This window comes from Oreochromis niloticus, linkage group LG22 (genome assembly GCF_001858045.2).
Source record: "Oreochromis niloticus isolate F11D_XX linkage group LG22, O_niloticus_UMD_NMBU, whole genome shotgun sequence".
In the NCBI taxonomy this organism is placed as follows: domain Eukaryota; kingdom Metazoa; phylum Chordata; class Actinopteri; order Cichliformes; family Cichlidae; genus Oreochromis; species Oreochromis niloticus.
Window position 1 is genome coordinate 18528100 of NC_031985.2, and position 16326 is coordinate 18544425.

At 39.6% G+C, this 16326-nt stretch overlaps 2 protein-coding genes across 2 annotated transcripts; both read right to left on the minus strand.

Annotated features, from left to right (window-relative positions):
• Positions 1-571: 571 nt before the first annotated feature.
• rplp1 (ribosomal protein lateral stalk subunit P1) lies at positions 572-2667 on the minus strand. The gene is made up of 4 exons (XM_003444111.3): positions 2448-2667; positions 1535-1609; positions 906-1020; positions 572-700 (listed from the first exon to the last, which is right to left on the minus strand). Exons 1-4 carry the CDS (start codon positions 2517-2519, stop codon positions 618-620), a joined length of 345 nt encoding a protein of 114 aa, XP_003444159.1. The 5' UTR covers positions 2520-2667; the 3' UTR covers positions 572-617.
• A 1969-nt stretch (positions 2668-4636) lies between these two features.
• On the minus strand, positions 4637-15426 carry clptm1l (CLPTM1 like). The gene is made up of 18 exons (XM_013270669.3): positions 15134-15426; positions 14170-14390; positions 13981-14075; positions 13575-13764; positions 13209-13399; positions 12678-12756; positions 12335-12452; positions 11663-11757; positions 11386-11470; positions 10692-10795; positions 10472-10537; positions 8820-8870; positions 8652-8734; positions 8519-8553; positions 8372-8427; positions 8126-8170; positions 7321-7436; positions 4637-7234 (listed from the first exon to the last, which is right to left on the minus strand). The coding sequence occupies exons 2-18, from the start codon at positions 14332-14334 to the stop codon at positions 7156-7158; spliced, it is 1653 nt and encodes a 550-aa protein (XP_013126123.1). The 5' UTR covers positions 14335-14390; positions 15134-15426; the 3' UTR covers positions 4637-7155.
• Between the last annotated feature and the right edge of the window lie 900 nt (positions 15427-16326).

Here is a 16326-nt window from a genome sequence, read left to right on the forward strand (position 1 = left end):
GAGGTCATTGTTTATTCAGGGTATTGACATCATCTTCTAAATTGTATTAAAAGCCATCTCCACAGTCTAAAGTTCTGACTTAAGGTGACCATTGATCAGTAATAAATCTACATTAACCCAAGTTATCAAACTGTATTTTCAAGACAAGCTGCTGCCCATGTCCTAAAAGTTTACTCCAGATCATCGCACTATGCAGAAACATATTTTATCACATGGCTGTACTTTCAAATGAGTGTCTACTTTCAAAATGAGAATTGAAAGTAATTGAGAAAAGTCGAATCTTGAGTATAATTTGGATGATCATTGTATTCAGCTTTTACCAAACTCTGAACAAGAGTTCGGTAGTTGCAGTTTTTTGTGAATTATCAGCACACAGCTTGCCATGGCATTAGGTTCAACGCCTAAGCTGAATGTGCTAAAATATAATTTCTCTCATGTCCAGGGAAGTGAAGTCACTACAAATCTACTGCCTAAAATGTCAATTTAGGTTAATGTGCTGACAAATGATGCAGATTTAAATTGTAAGTGCAGAATTACTGTACATAAAAAACAAACAAAAACAAAAGACGAGTCATTTTTTATACTTTTATTGTGTTTTTATATAAAAAACAGCTGTTTTAGTCAAAGAGACCAAAGCCCATGTCGTCGTCTGACTCCTCGGACTCTTCCTTCTTCTCCTCCTTCTTCTCCTCCTCCTTGGCTGTAGAGGGAAAACAAGACGTAGTTATAAGTCAAAGATGACTACACAAACTAAATTCAGAAGAAAAGAAAAAAGTCAATTTGATTTCTGAGGTACATGAAATCTGAACTTGAAGGAGAAACTAAAGTGGTATAGCCCGAGAATGCATTCATATTACTGTTATGTAACTACAAATGTAGCGCTGGGAAATGCTTTGTTTAGTTACCTGGGGCGTCACCAGCAGCGGTAGTACCACCAGCAGCAGCAGCGACTCCAGCGGGGGCTCCACCGCCGGCTCCAACATTGCAGATCAGACTGCCGATGTCGATGCTGGACAGAGCCTACGCAAAGAAAATTCACAGGTTACGTCACTTTATTCACATGTCCAGCGGGTGTTACAGAGATCGATGTATTTAAAAAGGCAAGACATCAAGCATAACTCCTACCTACCATGCCTAAAGACTCTTTACAGCAAGTGTAGTATGTTTTTTCTTTTTTTTAAATTTTAGTAATTTGTGTCCTGCTCATTCATTCCACTTTCTCTAAGTGGCAGCACTGTTGCATCAAGACATTTATTCCAAATTCATGTGTTTGCTCATACTGGCAACAACAGGAACAATATTAATGCTTTCAGCCTGACATAACTTTTTTAAAAAGAAATTTGAATGTAAATACAGACCATTAAATCACACAGAAAGCAATGAACAGGTCTGTTTCACTACAGCACACACAATCAGTAAGTCTCCTTTACAGCCACTTACATTTGTATTGTTTATAAGAGTTATTGGGATACATAAAAACTGTCAGATCTTCAGATCTATTCGGTGATATGATTTCAGAAGTGTGTTCTCTCACCTTGGCGAACAGACTTGGCCAGAAAGGCTCCACAGTGACTCCAGCAGCCTTGATCAGGGCATTCAGCTTGTCCTCCTGTGGACAAACAAATAAATAACATAACAGCCACCGTTATTTAACTCTACTTCACATACTGACCACTTTTGGGAACACTTTTTGCTAAAATATGAGCGATGACACGGAAACTGATGGTCTACAATGTGTTGAAGCAAACACTTTCAGTGAGAAAAAATATAATTAAAAATTATCTGTGACACATGTCCTCATTCCACTTTCTCAGGTAAAGACAATGTGCGTGAAATAATCAAAATCTTAGGGAACTAAATATATTTGAGGACACCACGCAACACTTCAACATGGATTACCAGTTAACAGACTAACAGTAAGTATAACAAGTGGCAAGTAACAAGAAGGGATGCCGAATCAGGTTTGCTATCCTTTAGGTGTTTCAATGCAACAAGCTCTAACAAAAACAACTTTGATCGGTGATGCCAACACTAAAAAAAATAAAGGTATGTTGTGCTCTTGTTGAGTCTGACCACACAGTCTGTCAGTGAACACCACATCCAGACCTGTCAGCAGAGATGTTTAAGGCTACACTGACGGTTAAAACAAACACACACGTGCTGTACAGGTCAAACATCAGCATTCAGAGTAAGAACACAAGACTGAGCTGTCCAGCTAGAAAAACGTGGCCTAGGAATAGCAACTAGCATGACGCCATTTTAGCCGGTACACGGACATAACTGGCGTTTACCTGATATATTAACATACTGGTTTATCTATCTGTAGCTTTTAATGTCACGTTTTTAGTATTTTAGGCTTTTTAGCCCAACAAAAAAATGTTCAAGAACGCCCAACTCAGACATATTGGCTGAAATATCCGGGGTAACCTAGGACCTAGTACACTTACGGTGACGGTAACTTCATCGTCGTGGAGGATCAGAGCGGAGTAAATACAGGCGAGCTCGGATACGGAGGCCATTGTAGATGTTAGATTTAATGTTCGTAGGGTCAGATGCCTAAAATTGACGGTGCTAGTCGCCGGATTGCGGGCCTTAGCTTCTCGTGAAGAACCAAACACCTCAGGCACGTTAAATTTCTATAGCAGAAAAGGGAGGGACGAAGGCGGGAGTTTAGTAGATATACTCTGCGTCAGGGAGCGTGGTTCTGACGTCACGACGCACAAAACGTACGATAGCTTTATGCTCAGAGGAGTTTATTTTCTTTTTAGAATGGTAATACATCGCTGGTAAATATTATACATAAAACAGTTCAAAAAATATCTTGTATCTAGTCCTGGTATATTCCTACCAGTCTACATAAGATGAAACATCAGTGTGTGAGTGATTTAGTTTTTGGAATATTTGTCACATGCATGGGTGACAAATATTCAATGCCACCCATGATCTGGGATTGTTAGATCATGGGTGGCATGGGGTGGCATGTGCCACCCTAAAATAATCTCCTGCAACCTCTAGTGCCACCCTATAGTTGTGCCAGAGCACATGTTGAATCAACACCATGGGTATTTCAGATTTCATCACAGGTGGTTGATTGTGAGAGTCTGGAATGAAGGTGAGTGTTATTAAACCTCTGGGGTCGATGGCACATCCAAGTCATATGACTGATTTAAGCAGGGGGAGATCCACGGGGGGGGGGGGGCATGGGGTGGCATGTGCCACTCTAAAATAATCTCCTGTCATCCCCCAGTGCCACCCTAGTTTTGAATATGACATGTTTTTCAAGCATGAATGGCCTGTTTAAGGTCATGCCAAAGCATCCCCCTTGTTGTATTTATGTCTGGACGTTTGACTAGACTGCTTGTTTTTTCAGAAGTGAACTTGCTGTTGTGTTTTGGATAATCATCTTGGTGTGTGTGTGTGTGTGTGAGTGAGCTTTAGGCCATGAATCAATGGCTGGACATTTTGCATCAATTACAGCAAGTTGTCCTGGTCCTGAAGCAACAAAGCAGCCCCAGATCATCATACTACCACTAACATGTTTCACGACTGGTATGCCATTTTTCAGAAAAGCTGTGTTAGTTTTATGACAGGTGTAGTGGTTCTGAAAGCTTCCACAAAGACTTCTCATATCAGTCTACAGAATATTTTCCCCAAGATCTTAGAATCATCAAGATGTTTTTTTGCCAAATGTGAATGATACTCTGTTCTTTTTTCATCAACAGTGGTTTGTACCTTGGAACCCCCTCATGGATGCCATTTTTGCCAAGTCTCTTTTGTTACTGTTGAATTATGAACTCTGACCTTAATTGTGCAAGTGAGGCCAGCAGTTCATTAGGTTTTTTTTCTCTCTGGATGTGATCTTTAAGTCATTTTGGTAGGACGGCCACTGCTGGGAGGGTTCACCACTGTTCCAAGTTTCCTCCATTTGTGGATAAAAGCTCTCAGTGTGGTACACTGGAGTCCCAAAGCTTTAGAAATGGCTTAGTAAGACTGATGTCCAACTTTTGTTCTCTGCTGTTCTTGAGTTTCTTTAGATCGTGACATGATTTAATGCCTACGTCACTGTCAGACAGATTCTGTTCAAGTCATTTCTTGATCCAACAGATCTGGTAGTAATTAGGCCTCGGTTATCTAACCAAAGTCATTGCACGATTTAACAAGTGTGTGTGTGTGTGTGTGTGTGTGTGTGTGTGTGTGTGTGTGTGTGTGTGTGTGTGTGTGTGTGTGTGTGTGTGGGGAATTACTTTTTCACATCGCGCCATGTAGGTTTCGCTAGCTTTTTCCCTTAACAAATGAAATCATCTCTGCATTACTCAGGTTATCTCTGAGCAACATTTCTAAGATTTCCACTGAACAGTTGACCCCAGCAATAGTAACATGCCAAATACACGTAACATTTTGTCAGTTATTTTTTAATTTCATCTCAATCAAAAACACAAACATTACAATAACTAAAACAATTTAAAGGCAAATCTCTGCCAACTCTATTATTAAGGAACATAAATCCTGTGCAGAACCTTTGTATACAGACCTAATATATCATGATATCTGAAAATTAAGTACATTATTTCAATTAAAGTCTTAAAAAACCCCCAAACTATGGCAAATAAATCAAATTTTGACTGCATAAACCCAGTGTAATAATACTTTGTTTAAACATTTCCGTCATCATCTCTCTCACAATGTCAGTGTTTATTCAAAAGATCCGATGTACCATCTATTGTGAACGTACAATGGTAACATTATTCATTCTCACATTTGGCACTAGCAGATTTTCTTGGCCCAGTTATGTAAAAAAAAGAAGAAAAAAAAAGGAAGAAGAAAAAAAATGGATGGAAAAGACAGTAGGACTGTCAGTGATACAGAGTGTGGTACAATGAAACTGTCAGTACCATTTTATAGAGACACAAAACAGACAGAATGCAACTTCACAGATTCTGGAACTTTCAAGCTTAAGATTCTGGAATGTCTCGGGCAATTAATCTTCTCTCCATGGCAACAGATCACAACTTTCTCCTCTGCCTCTAGTGAAATTCTCCTGCCATCTACTGGCAAATAAACAGAATTGTGTAACAATCCGTGCTTCTTAGCAGAACTGAAAAGTGATGCATTCAAGTGCATCACTTTTCAAATTTGGATTTCTAAACGTTTACGTTTTAAATCCCATTTTCTTTGATTTTGCCCCCAAATGTTACAGTTTATTCTCACTTTAAAAGCATACTCATTATGTCGATATGAAATTTTACATTGTGCGAAATAAGCTATTTAAGCTGCTCTCTCTTTAAGGCTGGCCTCTCTGTCATGCATACCGTTTTATTTTATTTTTTTATTTTTTTGGCAACTTTGTTTGCTTTGCGGAAGCAAAAGTAAGCTACTGGAAGCAAACTTAATCACCGTCAATTTATGTATATAGGTCTGCATATCTCCTTGATAAGCTGATATCATCATATTAATAAGGAAGTAGAACAAAGTACTGTAAACCGTTTTGTTTTGCTTTTGGTGTTTCGTTTCTCCCATTTAGAGATTACATTCAAATGTGTTTGTCTAATTATCTCTTATTATGAACATTTACATCATAACAGAGTGCGTAATAAAAAACGAGCATAACAGGTTCTCTTTACAACTCAGTCACACTAGAGCAAAAGCAGGACAGTGACTTCCTTGTAACTAGGAGGAAAAAAAAGACAACAAAAATGTAAATACTTTACATCAACTACATCACTATTCGTGGAGGAATTCCTATTTTAAATCTATGGAAACACTTGCCGGACTCGGCTAGGGTTTAATGTGAATTTGTGTTTGTGTAGACAGCAACAGATTTATAACACATGTCAACAGATTTGTAGTTTTTGCCCACATCTCCTCACAAGCAGATTGCATGTAATTGCCAACTGGATCCTATTCAGTTGCAAACTGATAGCAGACTGACTTATTGTCCTTACTGCCATTTCATCGCCGTCTTGCACTAAAGTCACTTTGACTTACAAGTTTATAGCACACAGGCAGAATGGTTTTGGTCGTGCCGTGGCCTCCAACTACTGTTTTCCCTAGTGTGACTGTAGCGTTAAACATGACCGTTCTTTGTCACAGAACTAACAAATGTCAACTGTATGCACGTGATCATTTTGGATATAATTTTGTACAATTTTTTTTTTTTTTAAGAGCCAGATTGCCAAGTTATTGAGAAATGCTTAAAAAGAATGAACATAATTTCTGATAATTTACATATTCAAAAGAGCTAACAATACATCCTTTTTAGTTTCTGTATGGCTTACCTTTGCTTATTGCAGCTTTCATATTTTATTCCAATTACCATAAACACCAGCTACCAATTTAGAAATAGTGGCCACTTAAGCACAAAAGCTGCAATTATGACTACAGCCTGATTTTTCTGAGACTGTCTGGAACAATATTATTGAGCTGCCTGAAACATCAGTTAGAATGCTTCACCTTTGCCACACTCCCCCCTTTTTTGTCACAGCACAGTCTTTGTATCCCTGCCGTCACACAGCTATCTTGATTTTACTTGAAGGCTGTCTTATCTGGTAGGTATACAACAAGCCACTGGATAAGGTCTTCTTAGTGAATAAAGCTCTCAGATGAGCAAAGCAGCTCTTTCTCTGCAGCTCGTAGATAAACTACATCTGCCAGCTGTCAGAGCAGGCTGAATCAACTTTTTCAAAACACGAGCGTAGCATTGTTAAGAATTATAAAGATTCCTTTGTGCATTTAAATCTCTGGAAAAAACATGAAAAATAAAAAAAACGATTGCAAGCAGTTCACACCAATTACATTGTAAGTGTATATTTGCAGGCTGTTATGTCAGTCTGAAAGGGCCAGAGATGTAGCTCGTCACTGTGTCCCATCACACACACTGTAAAAAAAAAAAAAAATCCCCCCCCCCCCCCCCCCCCCAAAAAAAAAACAAAACAAGAAGGCTTCGTCAGACTGTCAGACGAAGCAGAAGATGATGTTGCTCTTTTAACAGGGTGGAAAAAGTCAGAACCGTGAGCACATTTATGCACCTGGAACATATACAACAAACATTTCCCCCTGACCATTAAACTCAGTCCAGTTGATAAAGATGAGTGGACACCAGTGGAAATAAGACAAATACCCACAGATTCCAGATCATGAAAGCAAATTCCTCCGAGTCTAGTGACTCTTCTCTTTGGGGTTTTCATCGTACGACACTCCATATTCATTTACTCTTGTTTTGTCCACTGGGTAGAGCCTGGTGAAGGAAACGGAGAGTTTTAACTCTGAAAAAATGTGCATGTTTTTAACAAATGTGCTACGTGTAATGTCGTGTGTATATACCATCTCTGGTAAAGGTAGATGAGAAACACCACATCATCTCTGAAACAGGCCAGTCTGTGAGACGTTGGCATGGTGATGATGAAGGCAAACACGTCATCGATGAAGGTATTGAATGCCTGTTAACATGAAAGAAGTCCATGAACATTCTCAAAAGATGGATAAAAAAAAAAAAAAATGTAGTCATTGTTTGTAGGGATGATCAGTTATTCTGACAAATCGGCTCTTGAACATTTGAAAATAATAATAGATACACTTTCATTCTTCATTTAGAAGTGAGAGTGCTTTAGTAATTAAATCACTGATCAGCATTATTATATGCAAAGTTAAAAGCTATAAAAACAGTATGAAAGATGTAGGCCTCAGTCACACCAGGTTAGAGACCAGTCATTCACTCTCCGGGAATCTGGTTGCTAGGGAAATGTGTGCATTCTCGGATTGGTTGACAAGTGGTTGCTCTAAGTGAAAGAGGTTGCTGCACCCCCCCCCAAATTGCCTCGGTTTCTATTTATGTCAGTTTCGCTACCCTTCGGAGAGAAGTTGGCAAGTGTTTGCAGACAAGTGGACGTCTTCTGCTCAAACTACAGGTGACTGTACCAAGCGTCTTGAGATCAAAACCATTAAAAAGTGTTTTTTTGCAGCACCCTCTTTGCGGCCGATTTATCTAGTGACTGCCAGCAACCACTCACAGAACACGCATTTTTCCTTAGCACCCTATGGTTACCAATCAGTCTCTCAGCCTGTGTTACTGAGGACTTACCATCCATTTGCTAAACCACTCAGAAAACAACAGGAAATGTATTTTTACCTTATACATGAAGGCTTTCCAGGGCAAGTGGGCAACAGACTTCAGCTGTTAAATAAAGAACAGAGCTGAATAATCAGTCATGCAGCCATGAATACTGTGCTGTTTAGTTATGTTATGTCAATAAACTGCAGTTTGCACACTGTGGCATTTTATTGTTAGATTTCTGTGTTTTAATGTGTGCATTTATTACACAGATTGCATAGGTTACTGATTTTTGTGAATCAGTAACTTCAAAGTAAAACTGACCTTATAGTTGACAAATAGCTGAGGAAGCATGAAGAGGAACCCAAATGCATAAACACCTATAAAGGGAAGAAAAACACATGAGGATTTATTATGACTGATATGGACAGAGGTATTTTCTGTGTGTGCTAAGAGTATAGAGCATCTTACCGTTCACCAAGCTGTTAATCAGCCACGAGTACCAACTACAACAGAAAGATACACAATCAAAATGAGTGATGACCCGTCAGACTGAGTCGATCAGTATCCCGTGATTGTTCCTTACACATACGCAGACTCCTACCTCTTGTATCGTAAAAATATTAGTGCATACACTGCCCCTCCGATACACAGTGGGTAAAGGAGGTATGAGAGATACTTCATGGCCTACAGAAACATAAAGAAAGAGGCAATCAGCGTAAGTGCTCATATCGCAAAGAAACAACTGATAATTAATTGTCTCGTGTCCTACCAGGGTATCGTATTCTTCCGTTCTCCTCTCAGATTCATCTAACTTTCCAAACTGTAACAGAACAGAAACACTCATTAGCACACTTGACCCATGTTTTCGCTCACATTTTAAAAATCTCTACAGCTGCAGTCAGTGCTGCAGAAATTAAGGAAAAATGCAGACAAGGATAATTATAAACTCAAGCGCCTCGATGTAGCGTTTTACATTTATAAGAAAGGATTGTCGCGTTTTCTATTAAGCATGTATTATCCTGCCTACAATGCTGCATGAACATTTATCTTTTTTATTTATTAACATGGCTAAAGTTCCATTATCTGCTCTGTGCTTTGTCAAAGGACAGTAATTTAATTTAATACAAATATTATTACAGCAGAAAGCACCATAAGAGAATAAAACCAGCAGATAAAAAAAGCAGCGTGCAGCACTTAGAAAAAAATGGTACTTTGAGTCAACATGTCAGATAATTTAAGAGCGAGTTGGATGTTCTAGCACAGGCTGTGTAAGACTGCTCTCTGCTCCTTAACCCAGAGCCTTCCTGGCATAGGAAATAACTGGATGTGTATATGTTGTACTTTGATTTAAATAGATATTTAAACATATATGGAATTACAGTGTATAAGGCAAAAAACAGAATGTACAGGTATGACCACCTTTATTCTTTAACACAGCCTGAACTCTCAGGCAAGATTTCTCATCATTTCTTTAAGTAGTTTTCAGATCCAAGCTTCTGGAAAGACATTTAAAGCTCTTAACTGACACTCACTGTTGTACTCATCTCCTGACATCCTCAGCAAATAACCAGAAATTTCCCATTTGGATTCATCACGCCACAAAACCTTTTCTCCCAAGTTCCCTTAAAACTGGCTTCTTGACAGCAACTGTAGGTACATATATTTTAGGCCTGCCACACCTTCTTTTGCCCTTCATTTGGTCAGTTTCCTCAAGTTTTTTAAAGGACACACTGCACACCATGCTGAGATATGCCAAGCTTCTGGCTTATAGCACTTTGGGAATCACCTTGTTGGTGCAAAAATACAAATTTATTTGAGTTTATGTTAAACTGTGCTTGTGGTGTTTTGTATATTCGGCTAAAGACATGACAACAAAGTCATGTTTTTGCAACATGCTGCTAGTAAGAAAGTACCTAAAGATAAAAATTTAAATTGCTTCTTTGCCAAGTTGTCTGTTACGCATCCACAACACTGGTTCATCCTCTGAGGTACCTTTTCAGGCTTGAATGAGCGCTGAGCTCAGTGTTAAAAACAAAATAAGATTCATCTGAAAATGTTTTTTTTTCCCCTTCTGAAATGTTCAGGTTCAGGTTAGGGCTGGACTGAAAATTAGTGAAAAAGTAGCCAATGTCCAAAGAAAAACTTTCAAAGAGCTCCAAAAAGCCTGGAGAACTGTTGCTCAAGGCTTTAAAAAAATCCAAGTGCAGCTTCTTGGAAACAAAATATAAAAAGCAACACAGAGTTGAATGACTTTTATACAACACTGTGTACTGCACAGCATTTTAAACCAGTTATGCTCAATTTTGTGTGTATAAATTGTGTAGCCACCTCCCAAAGGCCCGGTCTAAACCAACAAAGAGGTAGATACATGGCTGATAACAGAAAAAAAGAGATTACAGATAAAGGCACATGCACACATACCAGGAATGTGGGTTTGCCTCCTTTCCAGAAAACTTGAATCTTAAAGGCTTTCTTCACTTTCCAGACCTTAAAAAAAACAACAAACAAACAAACAAAAAAAACCACACACATTATTATAGATTACAGATCACGTAATCACATTTTAATCAAATCTGAAGTGAGAATAAATGGTCATTTTGTGTGTGTTTAAATTCATTTTTAATTGCGTGTGTGCGTTTACTTCAATCATAGAGCCGATCCCTGCAGGTATGAGGACAAGCAGACTGGTCTGCTCGTCAAGCAAATAGAGGAAAATCACTATGGTACTGAAACATCGCCACAGCACTGAAATAGAAGCAAATAACAGAAAATGTGAGATAGCAAATGGCTCTCCCAAACTGACACTGATGACCAATCATTTGGTTCAGCTCGAGTCTCTTGATAACACTTTATCCCACATGTTTTAAAAGCCTTTTGTGTTATCTTACAACACTGGGAAACATTTGTAGGGTTATATAATTACACTTAACATTTATTCCTGTGTTTTTTGCTCTTTTTTTCCTCAGCTGCCACTTCTCTAAAAACCCATAAATCAGAGGTCCCACAGTGCCGGTTCTGTGGATCTGTCACTGCAAAGCCAAAATGATTCAAAAACTATTAAGGTACAAGCGCTGTCTCTTATAATCCTTGTGGGTGAAATATTGCTGGCCAACCAGCAGATTCAGAATATGAAAAAATATTGTAGATTCACCTGTTCTGCACATTTGTCAAAGCCTTATTACAGGGTGACATTCACACACTCTACTAGGAGTAGTTTATTTAGCCACTAACCACAAATGTATTCATGGTGATTCTTTGTGCCCATATAAACTGTATAAACTGGATTTTGAAGGGGTTTGGTGAGAAGGTGAAACAGTGCCGTGAAGCTAACAAACCTGCTTTGCTGGACATTCCCACCATACTTTTCTTCTGCTTCCAGAAGCTGATGTCATTTTTGAAGGCCAGGAAGTCAAAGAGGAGCTGAAAGAGCATTCAGAGTTAAGACTGGCATCTTTATTTGACCTTAAAATGACCCAGTTAGGTGACTTATTACCCCAAGCTTTACTTATATGTGATATTTTGTAATGATAAAAATGTTTCCTACTGTGAACTGAAATGAACAGCTCACTTAAGGATTCAAAGTACACTCTAAAAGTCTGCAGCCACACTCACGTGGAAAGCCGCTACAAAGAAAGTCAGGGCCAAGAAATACAGGTTGGTATCCACGAAGATCCCTTTAATCTCATCGGCATCCTTCTCTGTGAACCCTGTAAAAACAGATACAGAAAACCACACTGCATTTAGGTGTGTAGACATGATCAGGAAACCTGGCTGAAGCTCTATCTGAAGGATGCAGAAGAGAAAAAACAAAACAAAACAACACGTAGACTATTGAAGCAGATGGGCTGCAACAGCAGAAGACCACACCTCATGCTACACACATTAACGCTACAATTTGCACCGACTTAACAAAAATTGGACAGCAAAAGATCGGGAAAATGTTGCCTGGTCTAATGAGTCTTGATTTCCGCTGCGATATGTGACTTTAAAGGCTCACAATCTGGTGTAAACAGCATGAAAGCATGGATCCTTTCTGCCTCGTATCAACGGTTTAGGGCTGTGGGATATTTTCTTGGCATGCTTTGGGCCCCTTATTACCAACTGAGCACTATTTAAACACCATGGATGTGCTAAATGCACCGCACTGTGCAATCATACATCACTTATAGTAGGAGGTGAACTTCAAACTTTGCGTTCGCACAGGATGCTCGATCAGGTAATGTCTAGAAAAGTTCAGGGCTGCAGTGAATGTGTGAAATTAAGCAAGAAGGAAGATTAGCATACCGAACTGCTGCAGAGAGTAAACGGCGTCTTGCATGTGGATCCAGAATCGAAGTCTGCCCAGAGAGATTGAGTCGTAGGAGATGGTCAGAGGAAGTTCTGTAGTGGTACTGTTGATCTCCTACACACAAAAACATAAAAAAAAAAATATAACAAGCTTCTCAGCCATGCATTAATTAACACATCATTATTGTGGCCTCATAAACTCATTGTCCTCTAACCAGTTCCGTGAGCTAATAAGATGAATAATAGAAAAAAAGCATTGCATTTGAAAATCTGCCACTGGGACTACCTGACAGGGAGTTGCAGTCTGTTGCATAATATTTATTTAAAATTGAAAACTTACCACGAGGTCCTTGACCCGGTTGCTGAGCTCATCAACAAACAGCAGAGGTAGATACACCACCTTCTTCCCATTCTGAAATCTGGAACACATACAGATAAAACATTTTATGGAACTCTTTGATCTTCACGACAAGCCTGTAATCCGTTAAAAGTACAGCTAGTACAGCAGTATGAAGGCTCTACTCAAAGCATCATTTCTTTTTCTCGCCTCCACTATTGAAATGCTCTTTATGTCGGCATCGGTCATGGCTCGCTTCACCGGCTGCGGCTGAATCAGAAAGCTGCTGCCTGGATTAGAATTGGCACTTTTTAACCCTTTACATGCCACGCCCTTTTGGCTATTTCTAGGTCTTGGCTAAAAAATTAAAGTGGCTGGGCCTTAGGTTAGAGCTCCCAAACTGTGGACCCATCTTTTAAACCTCTTCTTTAAAAAAAAAACAAAAACAAAAAAAACAACACACACACACACACGTCCCTTGGATATCCATTTCCTCTCATAGTGCCATGTGTGTTTGTGTAGCCGCCATCTTACACTCTGAGGTATCTGTGGACATCATTTGGGAGGTATTCTCTGTCAAAGAGGAAGTGGTCGCCGACAATGTTGACAGTGAGGCGGGAGCGCCAGTGTGAAACTGGATGGTCTGACACAGAGGTGGCTCCAGCTCTGGCTCCGCCCCCTGGCACTGCGTCATGCGGCTTCTTCTGCTGGCCTTCTTTCTGACCCTGCATGAGAGGAGTTTAGTGATCTGATTAAAGCTTGATAAAAGCGGCACAGTTCCTCTTCATGTCTGAGCGGTGTGGATCCTTTTCAAATAAACCACATAACTGTTAACTGAAAGGAAGGAAAACAGTACTTTCTGTGTGGTGACTTGCAGCAGTAGCACAGACAGTATGGTACCTGTGTTTTATCTTCTCCAGATATCAGAGAGATTTCAGGCGGTTTAGGGACCATGTACGTGGTGAGCTGAGCAACCGAGTGGACTTGTCGTGGATCGTGCCACGGATCGTGAGCAGCTTGATGGACAAATATTAGTGCGTATAGAGTTCCATTATTACGAGTTTTCTTAGGTAGGGAGACATTGATTGTCCTGTGGGAAACATGGAAAAGAAATGAATGAAATTTAAAACAGAACTTTAAAAAAGAAATCCGGTTTTCAGAATGCTTCAATCAAATCTCCTTGTAACACCGTTTCATACCACAAGAGGCTGCGCTTTCAATTCAGTGTCTGTTTTTATCTCATAGGTTTTACTTCAGTTAAGATAATAAATGTGAATCTCTTAACTCCCCCCCCAAAACAACCAACCTTTCAAACTTGCTGTTGACATCAAAGTTCTCCTCTTTGTGGATCAGAGTATGGCCTCCTTCTGCATTCGACCGCAGTGCGGTGTAGATGCTCAGCTAACGAACAAAGAGGAACATGTCAAGCACCCACACCAAAGAGAGAAACCAGACTCACGCATGACCCGCACGACCATCCTTGCACACAACTGACCTGCAGTTTGGGGTTCCCAGCCAGGAAGGGTGTGATGCAGTTGGCACCTTTGGGGTTGCTGCAGGGTTTGGTGTACACGATCCCGTACATCACCCAGCAGGTGTGGAGCACGTAGACCACAAACACCCCCACGATCAGGGTGGTGAACGATGTTTTCAGAAACATGATGCTCGCGTTGTTTCCTCGTCTCCCTCGGCTAACTGAGCGGCAGGGCCATATGTCTGCAAATGAGGCGTTACACGGCGAGGATTCGATTTAAGTATGAAGCTTCAAACTTGATTAATTTTAAACACCAATTAGGGATCAGACAATTGTCTCAATCACCTGACTTGTCACTTGTCTCAGATTGGTCTTAGAAAGAAAAAATAAATTAAGATAAAGAGTTTATTTGCCAATCATTTTAATGAATATGGGATACAGCTGGTCAGGAACATTTGGCAAAACTTGCTCTTCCAGTTTTACCACGGTTATACCACACAAACAAGTCATTAGCAGGATGAAAGAAGGCCCTCATATTTAAAGAAATTAAATGGCAGGTGATGTAGTGAACTACAGATCTGATACTGTCTGGAAAAATATATAGTAGTACACATTTTTAAGCTGCTACATCTAAATAACAGAATCATTGTTAGCACACTGGAGACTCAGGTCTCCCACAGATTGTTTGGCTTAATTCTGCGTTATGTTGCAGTAAACACCCGCACACCTGTTTTTATACTGATGGTAAAAGCATCAAACTGTCTCCTGATAGGCACTCTGAAGCTCTTTAACCAACTCAAACTATGATACACTAGCTGTCAGTTGTTCCATATGGTCGGATCTGCATTTGCTTTTTCTGTGTGGGGATGATGTGCTACCTTCAACCCACAGCTTTAGTGACGCTAATCCTGAACGAATGCTGTATTCCCTTTGCTTTTAAGGCACATAAAATAAGCAAACCTCCCATATTAACGTTACACATTACCGGTGTTTAAACTGGCAGGCTGTCGGTGACAGGACGCTCTCAGCTGGCTCACTGACTGCCCATCCGTCCATCCACTTTACAAACCCTGTCAGGCGACTCAGAGCGACCGCATCGCTTCTTCAGAACCGCGTAGTGCTTTCGCCTGAAGACATCTGCTGGACTCTGGGCTCGGTTCTGCTTTTAAGAAGAAAAGAAAGAGCTATATCCAGAAATTACTAACTGAAAGCGTGAGGTGGCTCTACATTTCCGCCATTCGCTTCCTTGTTAGCTTCTCCGGCGAGATTTGGGAAGAGGTGCCGCGAGATTTGACGTCACTGGCGCACTTGGAGCGGGAATAAATATCAATATTTCATTTGAAATTATTTATCTACTTATTTAAAGGAAAAAAGCAAGAAATCATCATTTTATTTGATGTAATTGCATAATTTGTAATAGATCATAATCTTGATCTTTCATAGAAAGTTGTCATTTTATAACACAGGTAGTTATTTATTGTGCTTTTCTAGTTACAAAACCCTAACCACAGTTCACTACTCCGTGGTCAAATATGAAAATGCAGGTGTCTGAGAAATGTTTTGAAGAAAGAAAAATGTTTTTGGCTCCATGCACTGCTATGTTATACTCATGAGAGTTCGAATTCGTAGAGTAAAGTCTATGGGCTCAAAATGTGGTCATAAATATTTTGTACTTTGAGCCCATAAAAGTCTATTAAACAACCCCATTTTCTTGTACTCACTTGGAGCCCAAAAAGAGGAATTTCTGACTAGGACCTTTATTTTTTGACTTTTTTGTTATCACTGTTTTTGTTTAAATGTTAGAACAATGTGTTTTTTGTTTTACGTTTTGGTGGCTCCAAAGCTATAGAAAGAGCTAAGAGCAAAGTCCATGAACAGCAGCTTATTGCCAAGTTAATATACAGTGTTACTGTTCTTTGAGGTCATTGCATGGTGCACCTTATGTAGTTTTGTCTTCTGTTATGAGTTATTTATGGCTAAAGAATCCTTGCACTCAGCAATTTTGGTTCCACAACAGTAGGGAGCCCAATGGTAAAGAACTGCATTCTTAAAAGCAAGCTGAAAGACACGTACTTGTACAGATGTTACATTTGTAGATCCTTGCACAATATACCTTGTGCATTAATCCAACATCTTAATTTTTTTCATGAGTTATACCCACGCAAAAAATAATTCGTT

Bases quoted from the DNA above. Each gene is read 5' to 3' on its own strand.
- clptm1l (XM_013270669.3), bottom strand. From the start codon at position 14,334: ATGTTTCTGAAAACATCGTTCACCACCCTGATCGTGGGGGTGTTTGTG. The intron at 10,796-11,385 runs GTTTGTTAGCTT...CTTCTATTTCAG, and splicing joins GGGAATGTCCAGCAAAGCAG to TGCTGTGGCGATGTTTCAGT. The intron at 7,235-7,320 runs GTATATACACAC...TTCCTTCACCAG, and splicing joins ATCTACCTTTACCAGAGATG to GCTCTACCCAGTGGACAAAA.
- rplp1 (XM_003444111.3), bottom strand. From the start codon at position 2,519: ATGGCCTCCGTATCCGAGCTCGCCTGTATTTACTCCGCTCTGATCCTC. The intron at 1,021-1,534 runs GTGAGAGAACAC...TTCTTTGCGTAG, and splicing joins GGCCAAGTCTGTTCGCCAAG to GCTCTGTCCAGCATCGACAT. The intron at 701-905 runs GTAACTAAACAA...TTCCCTCTACAG, and splicing joins CGCTGCTGGTGACGCCCCAG to CCAAGGAGGAGGAGAAGAAG.